The sequence below is a fragment of the Mytilus galloprovincialis genome, chromosome 7 (assembly GCF_965363235.1).
Source record: "Mytilus galloprovincialis chromosome 7, xbMytGall1.hap1.1, whole genome shotgun sequence".
Classification (NCBI taxonomy): Eukaryota; Metazoa; Mollusca; class Bivalvia; order Mytilida; family Mytilidae; genus Mytilus; species Mytilus galloprovincialis.
The window spans coordinates 59,304,265-59,320,275 of NC_134844.1; the positions used below are offsets into that span (position 1 = coordinate 59,304,265).

The 16,011-nt window shown below is 32.2% G+C and overlaps 1 protein-coding gene and 1 long non-coding RNA gene across 2 annotated transcripts; both read left to right on the forward strand.

Moving 5' to 3' along the window:
• The first annotated feature begins 3,656 nt into the window (after window positions 1-3,656).
• On the forward strand, window positions 3,657-5,813 carry LOC143081817 (uncharacterized). Its single transcript, XR_012980105.1, has 3 exons — window positions 3,657-3,758; window positions 4,900-5,102; window positions 5,715-5,813. It is a non-coding gene; the product is annotated as an uncharacterized LOC143081817 (long non-coding RNA).
• A 6,907-nt stretch (window positions 5,814-12,720) lies between these two features.
• On the forward strand, window positions 12,721-15,726 carry LOC143081818 (uncharacterized). Its single transcript, XM_076257504.1, has 4 exons — window positions 12,721-12,778; window positions 14,438-14,515; window positions 14,861-14,909; window positions 15,489-15,726. Exons 2-4 carry the CDS (start codon window positions 14,464-14,466, stop codon window positions 15,616-15,618), a joined length of 231 nt encoding a protein of 76 aa, XP_076113619.1. The 5' UTR covers window positions 12,721-12,778; window positions 14,438-14,463; the 3' UTR covers window positions 15,619-15,726.
• The last annotated feature ends 285 nt before the right edge of the window (window positions 15,727-16,011 follow it).

The following is a 16,011-nucleotide window of genomic DNA, read 5'->3' on the forward strand; positions in this document are numbered from 1 at the left end:
TTTATGCCTGAAAGGGATATACAAATCACAACCAAATGTGATTTACCTGAGGAATTTAGAACCCTAATTTCTTAACACTTTCTAATCCAGAAACGAGGAATTCTAATATCTAAAATTCACAATGACGACATAGAAACTAGTAAGGCATAAAACAATGAATTAAAGGATAATACATAAATACGTTTATACTATGAGACTGTCTGGGTTGTTCCCAATGTTTTCATTTCTGTGTAATTTGTACGGACTGGTTCTAGTTGTTCTGTCCTATATATATACATGATATATGTGTGTGTATTTGAACGGCGTTTTCGTATTAGTCTATATCCCATGTTAATGGTATTGTTGTTACGACGCTTTTATCTATGTCTCATATGAACAATTTCGTACTTTATATTCCGACGTACTCATCGTTATCTGCACGGGGATAGTTTTTTCCTTGATGTTCCGACATATTCCTCTCTATCTAATGTAAACAGTTTTCACATTGATGTTCCGACGTATCGATCTCTTTCTCATCTGTATTTATCTCTATGTCATGTGAACGGCTTTGGTCTTGTTTTTTCGACGTATTTATCGCCATCTCATGTGTACGGCCTTGGTCTTGCTTTTCCGACGTTTTCATCTCTATGTCATGTGAACGACTTTGGTCTTTTTTTCCAGACGTATTTATCTCTATTTCATGTGAACGGCTTTGATTTTGCTTTTCCGACGTATTTATCGCCATTTCATGTGTACGGCCTTGGTCTTGCTTTTCCGACGTTTTCATCTCTATGTCATGTGAACGGCTTTGTCCTAGTTGTTCCGTCATATACATCTCAGTCTTGTTTATTGGCTTTGTTCTGCGATGTGCAGTTTCTCTTATCTGGTTAATTTGTTCCTGGTGTTTACAGTGGTTAATCATTTTCGGGAGGAGCAAGATAACTTCATTCCTCAATTTGGTTGACATCATAATATAGATGATAAAATTTGACAGACACCCTACAATTGTAAAAAGTCTTATGCATTCCATTAGCCAAATAGTGATGAAATATCCGTACAGTCCATAATCTGTAAACAGATCTGTAAAATAAGCCAAACTAGCTGACATCGCAAATTCATATCTATGTATCAGTCCTACTGAATTGGTGATTAAATTGAAAAAGTCGGTCACATATTTACCGTTAATGTAATTAAAACACCACCATAAGTACACAGTTACTTTTGGAACTTCTGTTATGAAAAATATAATTAAAACTACAATAACCATTGTAATTGATCGTCTTTCCAGTCTTCTCCGTTCTGTCATCTGACCTGTAAACTTGTTACTGAATAATTTGTAGACGATGAATATTGTAGATATCAGCATAACCAGACAGCAGATTGTCAAAAGAACGGTTTGGATCAGGAGATAAATAACAGAAGAGTATGCTAATATATCATCACCCTTGGAATGAACAAGACAAACATCTGTATTTAGAAATGTGTGTTTCTCAGACCAAACGCTAAAATGCCGTGGAATACCTATTGCTACGGACAATAAGAAGCATATACCACAACAAATAACGGCTTTTTGTTTGGTCAGCTTATTTTTAGTCCAAACTGGAAATAGAATGGCTATAACCTTTTGTATTCCGAGACATGTCGTGATCATTGTTGATACATTGTGGAATGTGAAGGATAATATTGAGAAATGATGGGAAAAAGAACAATACGGATATGGTAAAAAACACATATAGAACTCATTTTCTACCAAGTCACAAATATATTGCGACTTGAATATTGGTTCAAGCCCATAGCATGACAACGCCGTTAATAAATCAGCTGCTGCTAGACCTTGCATAAGTATTGTAGTAGATGAACGCAAAGTTTTACGACACAGTATAGAAAATATGACAATGTTCATTAGAATTGATATATAAGATATAACAATACCAGCATTGTACATATGTAGTACATACTTGTCCACGTCAATAATAAACGTATCTAATAATGTATCCATTATTTATAAAGGCTGAGCTAGTTTCTTATAACGGACGGTAATCTTAATTACAATACGCACTGAAGATTGGCGAAATAACCATTAAAAAAAGTCAAAAAAAGTTACGCACATCATAAATTGCAATTGTTTCCATTTTCATAATGATACAATTCACACGAACGGGAACGAAACTGTGTCATCCGAGTGTTAATAAGTCATATAAAGTCACCATTATGCTATACGGACATTTTTGTTATGAATACGGACGATACGCATCTGCATATTGTATTTTGTCATCTTCGTCTGAAGCTCTGAACTTGAAACAACGCACACACAACATAAATGCGGATATTAACATTGTTTTTATTCTAATTTGTTTAATATCATTATCGACATGTATTTCTTATTGAGATCACTAAATGTCATATTGCAACATGATACCAATCAATGAAATTAATATACAATGTATATGACATTCTATTTGCCCTTTTGTAAAATAGTGATATTTACCCATGAGTAATGAAAATGACACTTTAATAATTTCGTGTATCTGACGCCCTTTTCTGATTTTATTCTCAACATGAACGCGGAAAAAATACCATTTTGAAAGCCAGGGATCTATACAACGTGCTCACGCGAACGACCATGTATACACAAGTGGGAATGAAACATAAGCCAAACTTGTCTAATGATCCCTACATAAAATGTACATGGATATACATCTACATGACCACATACAATCATAAACAACAAGAACACCAATCCCAAGATTGTCTTGGTAATAGAATATTTCTGACCGTTATTCGCTCATCCGACATTGAGGACATACAATAAGATGCGCATGTCACCTTGTCAATATTTATCTTGAATATATACCCCAGTGAAGACTTTACAAACTAAAAGTCTTTATAGATATAATATATCTTGGAACTTTTATTTTATCAAATTAAAAAAAAAATATCCGTTTATTAAGTATGATAACCCTCAAAATTCATTACACCTTTTAGAAGTACCACTTCTAACAATTTTATACATGCGCGTTTATATAAATCGCACTTCAGATCAGATACGCTCTGTAATGTCAAACTAGTGATGTACAGCTTATGTCTATGTCGTATAGCACTTGAGTGAATCATGAGAAATTTCTTATCAAATTCTTTAACTTATTTATAGTACAATTTATCAGAGAATTGGCTGATGATTTCCCACAGTACAAATAAGAGGATTTTTTCAAATATATTTTTATTTCCTTATCTTGAACAAACCTAACATGAACAAGTAACATATCCGTCACAAAGAGCGAAACAAATGAAGTTAAAAATCAACCTAAAAAGAACGGTTGTAACATGGTTCTTGACAATATTTTGGCTTACAGAACTATTGCATCGATTAGAATACCTAGCGCCATCTAGTTAAGTTGATCCCAGGACGCTGTTGAAAGGGTAATCCGTTATACTGATGAAGATTACTGAACACATATAAATTGTATGCGGCTGAAGTGCTTTTCTCGATTTAATTCATAATTAATGTTCAAAGCCAAAAATTAAGATTCAAAAGCAAGAAGGAATAAATACAAAAATTCGCGGCGATCTTTTTCAGAATTTATTTATACGCGAATGTATTAGTCAGAGATCAATCACACATTATCTTTTTACTATGTACACATTTTGCTGTAAACAAAGTAAACAGGAAACCTTACATTTCAGACTGGGAAACCAATAACAAAATTACTCAGACAAGTTCTATTTAGGATGGGATGCCAACATACCAGCATACCAACGGGATAAAGTAGATGGAATATGTAAGATTTGTATAGTGATACCAATTAATCTTTTACTTAAAAAAAAAAAAAGACAAAAAACATTTGAAGAGACAATTCTTATGTTTTACATAACATATTAACAACAAAAACTTTAAAAGATTCCGTAAAAGATGTCCTTGGGATGAAAGGGGAAACCAGATTGTAATTTTGAAATAAGTTAGTTATGTGACATGTAGTTGATTTAGCCATTCGACAGAAGAAAACGTGGGCATTTCAGAACAGTATGCATTAGTTCTAGTAGTATCATTGCCATCAGAAGTTCCTGTGTACTTTATGCGTCGTACAAATGAAAAAAAAAAAAAAAAAATACGCTGGACTAAAGACGACCATGTAGCATTTGGATATATCGAAACCAAGTGAACTATTTTAATAAATATCTTTAAATCTTCATTTCAAATACAAGGCTAGTGAAATGTTGAAAAATATAACTTTTTTCAAGATCCGAATTCATTTGAAAGGCCCATATCATTGAAATCATGCTAGATAGTTGATTGTTTAATGGTATGACAAATATGTTGTTCGTGTTTGGGGTTAGAACTAATTAACAATACATACAATTGTCGGTTTTGTAAAAGAGTCTGCCAGTGTCGAAGGTCGGGAAATTTAGTTTGTAACAGAAAATACGAGTGTTTTGAATATTGACAGAAATTCGGCCTTGCGGCAAACAACATACGGTTATCTTAAAGAATTATTGAAAGGGTTCTTAACGTGTAGAGAACATGACACTCTCCTTAAACATATCATCGGATTTAACTTTCGCATTTAGACCACTTCAATGATTTTTACTCAATTTGCTTTTTTGTTTCTACATGTTCTATTAGACCTTTATTACTTTGATATTTCGAGTGTGTTTGAATGCTTCTAATAAGAAATAGTTTGAAGGCTCATTTTGTGTCAGTCATTGAGTTTGATAGTGATATTCTAATGATATATCAAATTCTTTGCAGCATTATTCAATATAATAATTTGTAATCTGTAATAAGTTTAATGGATTTCTTTGATAATGTAATATTATAATACTTTTTAAAATGTCTTTCTGAACCAAGAGTAAAAAAATGAGTATTAAACATGTTAAAGATTCTGAAATATTATAATTATGGGATTTTTTTTTATATACTAGTGCATTTATACAACCTTACCTTCAACCCCATGAAAGCTGATCTTTTTGCTATGATTGATTCAAATGGCCCTCAAACTGGATGGATCAAATGGGTAGAAAAATAAAGTAAGCTCTCAGTGAATGATTTCTTGAGATCTAGAATTGGAGCTGAACCCATCTGCATTTACAGACCTTGGCCAGGAATTGCTATTAGAGGATTTCAGGTCTATTTTACAATTGAATTGATTACTGCTTGTGGCCTTAATTTTTGTTTAATTAAGAACAAACGTTTTATTATGGAAAATGTGAATTTCAAATTTAATATCTAATAAGATTATTTACGTTTTACAAACTGTTTATTTAAACTATTAATCAAACAAAAAAAGGAAATTCACAAAAATACTGAACTCCGAGGAAAATTCAAAACGGAAATACCCTTATCAAATGGCAAAAGCATAGCTCAAACACACCAAACGAATGGATAACAATGCAACTGTCATATTTCTGAATTGGTTTAGGCTTTTTTTTATGCCGAAAAAATTGTATTGAATCTGGTGTTAATGCTATCTAAACCTCTCACTTGTGTTAAGGGTCGCATCAAATTAATTATTCAAGCAACTGACACAAATGCATCAAATTTGATTAAGTTCAGGTTTCTTTAACGTTTTTGTAAAAACCGTTGGTGTATTTTGTATTATTCAGTGAGTATTTAAAAGGGAAAACACAATACAACAATGAATAACGATCAAAGCAAAAGTAGGTCTGTATGTACAATTATAGTTTAGTACAAAGTTTTCTGTTTTTCTCCGTTTAATTATTAACATTAACATTTTAAGATTGCCAGTTACTCTCCTGGTTTCGACACAAGTTTGGTGGAATTTTTACGAGATGACTTAGGACAATGGTGGACACATTTGCTTAAAACTCCGGTCGATAGCCAAACATTTTATTAAACCACATACGTTCGAACTGAAAACTATTAATTTATCAAGAAATATCAGCTATGGTGTCAGGATAAATAGAATTAAAAAATCTATAGAAATAAGGTTGAAGTAGTTGGAAAAAATGTCGTGACAGGCGAAGATAAAATGTTTCTTGCAGACGCCGTAATTGTAACGGTTCCATTAAACATTCTTCGGCAAATTGATATTGACCTTGGCGAAGAATATCGTAGAGCTATTGGTTATATTCATTATCAACCTTCTACTAAGGTAGCTCTTCAGTGCAGAACACGTTTTTGGGAGAAAGAAGTTGGACAGGGTGGATTTACGAAAACAAATCTACCAATTGGCCAGTTGCATTATCCTAGCAGGGATGACCCACGACTACTAAATGAACAAGGGATATTAGTGTCTTATACATGGAAATAAGATGCACTTATCTTTGGTTCCCAAACTAAAAGCGAGGCAATCGAAAGCGCTGTGAGAGAAGTAAGCAAAATTCATCCAGAAATTAGTAAGCAGTTTGAAGTCGGTATGGTCCAAGCTTGGTTTAGCGACGATGCTGCACAAGGTGCTTATGCGTGTCTTCTTCCATTTCAGTATAATGAAGGCATGAAAACCCTGATGACTCCAGATCACCCTATATACTTAGCTGGAGAGGCTGTGTCATACACCAACGGATGGATACAAGGAGCAATCGAATCTGGCCTAAATGCAGCTTATCATTTGTATAGCAATAATAATTTTCAGCATATGTGTCCTGAGTGAAACATTAATATTGCAATCACGCATGCGTCTATGTTATACAAATACAACTTCAAATACAATATATATTGACAAAAATAGTAACAGCTTATTACTTCATTTGTATATATCCATGTTTATTTGCAATTTATGTTCATGTTTATTGGAAATTTATATCAATCTGTATATTCTAATTATTGCCTTGTGTTAAAAGCTTTAAATATTTTGTGAAGTAGAACATTTTACCATCGTAGACTTTTTTATTTGTAATTTATCAAATTTGTATCATCCTAACGCTATGTGAGACATGCATGAACACAAAATTGAAAATATAATCCTACTTTGTGAGGACCTCCTGTTTTTTTCACCACAGATAAACGAAGCGAGGACCGAGACAAAATGCGTGTCTGCCAATCTGCAGAGTTAAAAAGATTTCCTGCAAATGTTTTTATATTATGTCCTATTTTAATACTAGCAATGTGAACGAAGAATCTGAAAATCAAAACAGAGCAGTTATTATTGTTTTCAAGCCTTAGTGTGAATTATATTAGATAAACATAATTGTAAGAGCTATCAGGAGAACATTTATTCGGTTTTTATGGCACTGCAACGAAGTTGTCGGGGCCGTATAGTTTTACCCTTGTCCGTCATTTCGTCATTCCGTCATTCCGCAACAAACCATTATACGAACTTCTTTCCAAATGCCTTAATAAATTGGGCTTATATATTGGTATTTGAGTTAACAATTATGAGTTACATATCAAGTTTAGCTTTCTTTCCGCTCTGCTAATTTTTGCCGAAATTACGGGTTTTGGACTTTGATGAATTGTTACAAATCACAGTCATACAGACTTTTTTTCTAAACGCCTTCAGATATTGGGCTGATTTTTGGTATATGAGTTAACCATGATGAGTTATAAAACAAATATAAGTAAGGTTCCGGTCCGGTTGTGTAAACAAACCAAAACAAATTAAAAAAAGATGCGAATGTAGGTAAAAATCAACAGGTAAAGAGTCATGCTACCAGGGATCATCATCAATTGCACAGTTCAGTGAGTCTTTAATAACATATCATTTACAGTATAGGTAAAGAAGCGTACCGTTTTTATGTAAATATAAATAGTTTGTAGAAATGTTCTCATTTATGAATATGACTTACTTTGTAGATATAACAGTACTTCATTGAATAATTTTACTAGATATTCAATAACTAATTTAAAGGAGTACTCAATTTAAGCTGTAGATTTAGAAATTGTCAACAGCATGGTTCAATAAAATTGATAAACTTGTGTTTAAATATAAATTAAGTCAATAGTCCTGCATGGCAAAGTTAGGATGTGAACTTACCATGATCAACTCGACAGGTAGAGCGGGACCTGTTTTTCTTACTCTAGCACTAATAATATTCTCGTTTAATTTTGCTTGGTTCGTGTTGCTCAGTCTTTAGTTTCTATGAACAAATGTATCTGTTTGCCCTTTTTTTTTGTTTTCACTTTAAATGTCTTGGTTTTGTCTGTATCTGAAAGACGTAACTTTTAGCTACTCTCTTACAAGTAGAACCAAATACAATGAAAATCCCAACTATGTACTGACTTCCGAAGCTACACAAACCACCTTCTTACTAGTACACTTGGTATAATCAAAAACCTGATAATAAATTGTTTAAATAAGGCTATTGGAATTAATTACTTTACGAGTGTCAAACACTCGTTGGAGGTACTTAATAAATTGCATGCTTATATTGGTGATTTTGAATCTGTTCAAAGTTTAGATTTTTCTACTTTGCCTCATATTCTCATTTAAAAAATAACACACCTGATTAAATGGGCATTTAAGTCAGAATGCGAATACATATGTTCAAACTCTTTTAGGTTTTTTTTTAGTGGACTAATTGTGCACCACTTATTGCGGACCTGCTTTTGTAATGCTATGAGTTACAATTTATGACTAAAATCAGCAAAGACCCATCGAAACAACATCTGATACAAATATTTAATAATACTTTTAGATATTTGGATGGAATATTGGTTCTCAATAATGAAGACTTCAGTATGTATACTTAAGATATTTATCCTGTTGAACTTACTTTAAATAAAGCTAATACTAACAATGACCGCTGTCCTTTCCTCAATCTTGATATCTATATCATTAACGGAAAGCTTAATACAAAAATTAATGACATAAGAGATGATTTTTCACTTCCTATCGGTAATTATCCATTTTTAGATGGCAACGTTCACCTCTCACCATCTTACGGTGTTTATATATCTCAACTTGTACGATTCGCTCGTGTATGTAACAGCGTTTTAGATTTTAGCGAGAGCAATTCATGTATTAGTGAAAAGGTTTACACCAGGGTTTATCGATATCACAAACTAGTCAAAACATTTACTAAATTTTATCATGGGTACAAAGATATCGTTCGCAAATATAAATCAGCAGACATCTTATATATGTTATACGTTCGGGTATTTCACATCCAATCTTTTATAGTTATATTCTTTACAAAGCACAAAACTATCAGTATTTACCTCAGAAGCTAACAAAACCTTTAAAAAGACTTATTGATAAGAGATATAATTACGATACTGTTGTCAGGTCATGACCAATTGCATATTTTGCGTGTAATATTGATTCACATATAGGGTCTTTGCATCGGAATTAAACACATTTATTTCAAAACCAGTTGTTGGCATGACACGGGTTATGTTCTTCCCAAATATTTTATGATGGTATAATAATAAACCTCTAATGGGAGGGATTGTGCCTGATATTCATATGATTACGACATAGTCTAGCAATCAGTTTAATTGAGGTATGGAGCTTGCATGTCAGTTACTGCTAGTAGTCTGTTGTTATTTATATATTGTTGTCATTTTGTTGATTGTTTTTGGTTACATCTTCTGACATCGGACTCGGACCTCTCTTGAACTGAACTTAACTGTGCGTATTGTTCTGCGTTTTCTTTCCTACATTGGCTAGAGGGGAGGGTTGATATATAAAAAAAAATGTTTAACCCCACCGCCTTTGGTCTTTGTTTGTCTTGTATGATTTTTAATTTAGTGTATTGTGTATAAATCGGAGTTTAGTATGACCTGAACAGATATTTGTTTTGGGACCAGCTGAAGGACGCCTCTGGGTGCGGGAAATTCTTGCTACATTGAAGACCTATTGGTGACCTTCTGCTTTTGTCTGTTCTATGGTTGGGTTGTTGTCTCTTTGACACATTCCCCACTTCCATTCTCCATTTCATGTACAGTTAACCATTATTCCATACCCCAAATATAGTTGAGACATTTTGCATTTGATAATTGATAAAAAAAGACAAAACCAGCCAAAACTTATCGTTGACAGAAATGGACCAGAAATATGACATTTGTTATCAATTTGTTTGTTGTGGTTGAGCTTTTGATGTTGTCATTTGATTAAGGAGTTTTCTTTTATGAATTCAGTTTATTTTGTACTTATTTTCTTTTCTTTTTACCAATGATTGACCTAAAAAAAAAATGATACCATAACTCATAGATGAAATCAGTTAAGCATATATGTGGTTTCAGTACTACTGGCTTTTACTGCAAACTGAGTTTCGAAGAAGTGAAAACCTTGTTGATTACGGACTTTGGTTATAGATTTGACAATTGTGATCTTTGAAAATGTTTGAAATTTCGTATGGTAAATTATAAAATGGCAACCAAAACATAATAATTGGGTGTGTTTAAAATAAAAAATAAGGAGTTGTGATATGATTGCCACTTAGTCAAATATCTTTCAGCTGAAGTTGATATCAGTATCGAAAGAATATACTGCATATAAGCAATGGTCATGATTGTATTAAAATATTTAAAAAAAACTTGATTTTTTTATTATCATTCCTTCAAAAAATGCATATTTGGAAAGTTCATTGTTTTGGAATGAGTTTATGGTTGTGGTTCATCATGTCTTAGAAAAGAAACATATTGTGTTTAATATGCAATATATAACCAATATGTATTTCCTTAACTCCAATACTTTTTTTAATTTATAAATGTTGAAAACGACGTTGATTCTTTTCAATTAAAGTTTGAAGCAACCTGACAAATAAAATACAAATGTACACAAAAGTATCTACATGCAGATTATATGCTGACTTCATACAGGATCTTATTAGGAAGAAATATATAAAAGAGGGACGAAAGATACCAAAGGGACAGTCAAACTCATAACTAAAACAAACTGACAACGCCATAGCTAAAAATGAAAAAGACAAACAGAAAAACAATAGTACACATGACACAACATAGAAAACTAAAGAATAAACAACACGAACCCCACCAAAAACTAGGGGTGATCGCAGGTGCTCCGGAAGGGTAAGCAGATCCTGCTCCACATGTGGCACCCGTTGTGTTGCTTATGTGATTACAAATCCGGTAAATAGTCTAATTCGGTAGGTCACATTCATGAAAGGGAAGGGGATTGTAGTTACGACGTAAGGAACATATCCGATATCATTTGTGAAACGGTTATTCCATAACGGTCAACTAACTCGTGATGGGCGTCCGTAAAATTTAACTTCACCATTTGGAACTCTTGGTTTAATAGCTTCCTTGTGAGTAGTAACCCTCTATCAAGAAAATCATGATAGGAAAAGCAAACACGGGAATATCGTATCAATTGGGAGATATATACCCTGTATGCAGCCGTCACCGTCACCTTATGAAAATGTTTTTACACATTGTTAATGTTTCCTAACTTTTATGTACGGTTTAAAGAAAAGTCACACCAAACATATGTTAAGTAGACTAATTAAATAGTAAGTATCTTGTTATGTGATTTTACGTGCTTTCGAGGTAAATGTTAAATAATTTTAACAATCAATTAATTACGATTGAGGTTATCTTCAACTGTTTAATGTATGACAACATCTAAGTCCGGTTTATTTTTCAAAATAAAATAATAGCTCACAATGAACACTCTTGAAAACATAATGAATCTTATGATACCGACAATATGGTTCTTTAAATACCATTTTCTGTTAGTTTTAATATTTGTCCATTTACGTTTTGAGTATGACAACTCCGCACGAATAGAATACTAATTAAAAAACACTGTCTCCTTCTATTCACACATGTGTGTAAGTCTATTGAAAACTACTACAGTAAAGTCATATGGTTCAAGGTATTCATGATATTACTGTGTATGTGATCTTTAATTCATTTCTATCTGTAACCTGTATACACCAATCTATTTTGTTTATTCCACGGATTGTAAACAGTTGTAAAAACGTCATGTAATCGATGTTAGGTCAAGTTTGCATGCGTAAATGATCATTAAGTTATCAGTTGAAAGGTTGCATTTATTTTCGCGATAATATACCAACTGCAAACTTTCTGAATCTAAATACACATATAAAACGTACAATTAAAGTCACAAATGGTATAATAACAAAACAAGAGAATATATTATCGGATTTGAGTTTTGTAAAAAAGGAAATAAAGTTGAAGTGATACATGTTTATAAATTGGAAGACTTTTAATATTTCTAATACTTGTATTACATGAAAATATCAATAGTAAATTAATCGTGGACAACAAATCCGGATAATATCATTTGAATAATTTAAATTTCAACATGTATTAAACATGATGATAAAATTTAGAATGGAAATGGGGAATGCCAAAGAGACAACAGTGGGTCTTTAACACAGCAAAAACATATCTGCACCCAGAGGAACCCTGAAGCTGGCAACATCTCACTTATTCATATTTTTCATCCTCAATCGCGATTAAATAATATCCGTTGAATGACATTTCCAAAGTACCTCAAACGCCCGATATACATCTGATATATAAAAGTAGCATATCTTGTTTTAGTCCATGCCTTCCAAGAAAAAAGGTATTCGTGGAACAAAATGCTGGCCTAGAATAAAATATTTTGTATTTTGGGAATACCTAGATAAAGTGTCACTATGAAGGTTAAGATGCACTTAGGCTTATAAAGTACAACTATTAATTGTAAGTTTTTTTTAATGTAGACAATTTTAATTGTAAACCTTTTTTTAGACATGAATATAATTTACTGTAAAATAAAGGGAAACCACCAAGCAGGATAATAATTGTAAAGTACACTTTACATGCTGAACACGTTAATTGTTTGCGTAATTATGTTGTATAAAAGCTACAAGCCACCAACTATTTCTTCGAAAATCTTTAGCACAGTTACGGTTGCATAAGCTTCATGTAAGTATTTTTTAGTTCATGTACTGTCCATAATGAAATAGGATGCAAGTAACATAGCATGTCTGTTTTCAAGAAGCAGCCTAGCGTTTCTCGCAAAATGTGCAACGTAACCTACAAATTTATCCTCATATTAGGATTAAAGGTACATACACATTTACAAACAATATCTTCAAACTGGAAAGTTTAATGTGTATAGTTTAAAGGTTAACATGTTAACTTATATTTTTAGTTAAAATCAATCGGGTCCAGGACCAATCCGGTATATCTAATCATAATCCTTCGTTTTTATTTCAATTTTCTATGTGCATACATTTAGAGTAATTGAGAACTGGTAAACTCAGTGCATGATAAATATTTCGGGTGATGGAAACAATCTTCTGCATTTATTTTCATATTTTTCCAGAAATTCACAATTGCATGTTTGTAGTATAATTATTGTGTGTGTACTAAAAAAGGTGTTTCGGTTATGGTCATTTAGACCTAGGCTTATCCTCGTCAGGTATCCCGCGCCTATGTGTTTCCTCCTTTGTAATATGTAGAATAGTTCCAATTCGATTCCTCTTATGGGGATACGACACCTGTTTATGCAATCGTTTTTAGGGTCTTTAACTTTACTGATGCATCTAGTAAAGTGGAACTTAAGTCCGAATAATTATTCAATACGTTATATATTTGTTGAGTTTTCGTGACCTTTTGCTCGATAAATATCCTGCATGGTTATAAATTTTACCGAGAATCAATACATTCGCTTCTTGTTCTCTGTTGAGTTTCCCACTGTTAAAATTTTCAAATCGTGTTTCTTCCTAGACGCAAAGTTGATTACAGCATATAAGATGCAGCGTTTCAGAATTATAGGGTATTAGTACTGATCACATTCAAACTTGATGTCCTTTTTTCAATAAATTTAAGATTTTTAGAGTTTCAAGAGTCAAACATTTACATGAACGATGGTTATCCTTCCGGAGCACCATTTATTAACTAAAAATTTTGTGGGGTTCGTGTTGCTCCGGAATGGATTTCTATGTCGTGTTTTAGGTACATGCTGTTTTTCTATCTTTTGGTTGTTTATCATTATTGCCAAGGGATTGTTTTTATCATATGACTTTAAAACATTACCTTCTAAAATATCTTCAGTATCTCTTTTGTCTCTTTCGTGACAATTTACAAACACATTACTAGTGAAAGGAAAATGTATGTGACAGAACAAAAATGTTGTATTATGATGATGTTATAAGCAGAAGTCACTTAAAAGTACTCGTCGACTTTATTTAAAAGTTATGTTAACATAGCTGCAACATTTCTAGTACACCATGATTGTCAATAAAATCGTGTATAATAAGAACACGTACAATGTAATAACTTTATTTACTGTGAACTCTAGACAAATTGTTTTCGAAAACATTTGTTTTGTGAAGAATCAATTAGTCTATGGTTATAGGATTGAGATAAAAAAAAAAAAAGGTTTCAAAAAGTTTGAGACGGGGAAAAGGCAAATCTGTTAAACAAAACAATATACATCTGAGCATACACAATTGTCAAAAAGAATGCAATAAACTTATAAACTGTCGTTTATACTTGACATATATATATATTTGATAAACTAAACCTCTGTATCTGAATAAATGTGTCTTTGCACGACATTTTTGTTCTTTTTTTCAGTTTCTGGAAAATAATAAAATAGAAAAATGAAGATTTCCGTTTGGTTAATTGTCTCTCTGTTGTTGGTCTTTTCTGAAGGTAAGATAATTACAAGATGAAATCAACTAACCGATTCGTGTAAGTTCTATTTCATTTTGGAATAATTTGCACAAACAGTAACCCAATGAAAAAGTTTTTAAAACTGAGGTTGGTGACCTGCATGATTTCACTAATTTAAGTACAGTTAATCTATTGTCAAATGGATTGGTTGAGTTAGGTTAATGTGTGTAATACAATTGTTTGCATGAATCGCAATATTATAGCAGCGATTTTGGTGTTGGTAGGGGGAGTCCATGTTCAAATGATATTATCATTAAAAATGCAATATTAGTTGTGCAACAACCAACAATTATTTATTAAAATATTTGATTCTAATATTTCCAGTCAACATGGCTAATGAAGAAATGCAAGATGGCAATAGATTTCTTGAGAAGTAAGTTTAACAAATAAATAATTTAATTTGGTTAAATGGTTAATTGGTTTTAGATTCTAGGTAGAAAAAAAGTATTATTGTAGATAATGTCAAATAGTATGCATACACTTAATATTCGATGTTTAAATGGATAGGGTTTACTTAGCTTGCAGACACTTTAAACTGATTTACACAAAAAGGAATATGTAGCATAATACGTTCCTTAATTATTGGTTCTAGGTATATTGCTCCTTGCAAAGAAACCAATGGCTAAATAAACATGCCAAACAATACTTTTAACATCTAACTACCACACATCATAACCAAAACTGAAGTTATTCACAAACTAAAATCTGTCTTCCTTAATTTTTATACATATAGCGCCATCATAGTGCATAGTTTATTGTAGTCAACGTATTTTTTTTTCAAATTCAAGTACCGTTTTAAGGGCAATAATTTCATATGTAATGCATGTAAAGTAGTCTATTCTATTTGCAAAGGTTAAACTGAATTTTGAAATATATATAGAAAGATCAATTAAAACCATGTATGATAATAAACGTTTACAACAAACATAATTCCACAAATGACCTGTTGTAGGCTTGTCAAAAGAAGTGTTGGTGTTGGTGTTCATCGAGGGTGTAAGGGTAGACCATGCAGTTTTTCCAATTCGTGCTGCCACAAACACAGATGTTCTAATGGATATTGCGACATAATACACGGCAAGTGAGTCCCGGGTCCATTACTTACAAGTAATACAAAAAACTGAAGCAGCAGACTCACGACATTAATGTTACTTTAAATGTAAGACTTACACAAAAATAAAAATTATAAGATATCTGTTTTGCACTTTTTAAAAGTCTTGTTGCACATTATTATTATTTGAAACAATGATCTACCGATTTTACAATTGAAAACTGATTTTATTCCTGGCTTATTGTAGATATCTCCAATTAGAAAGTGTGTATTTCCTCAGGTCAAATTAATTTTCGATAGAGGGATTGTTTAATGTTCACTCTCCTTCTAATTTAACCTCCTTGGTGTGTTAGAAAAATAATTATAGAGGATTTCTACCTTTATGATTATCGATGATTTCTTCCTTGGATAGTGTAATAGGTAAACA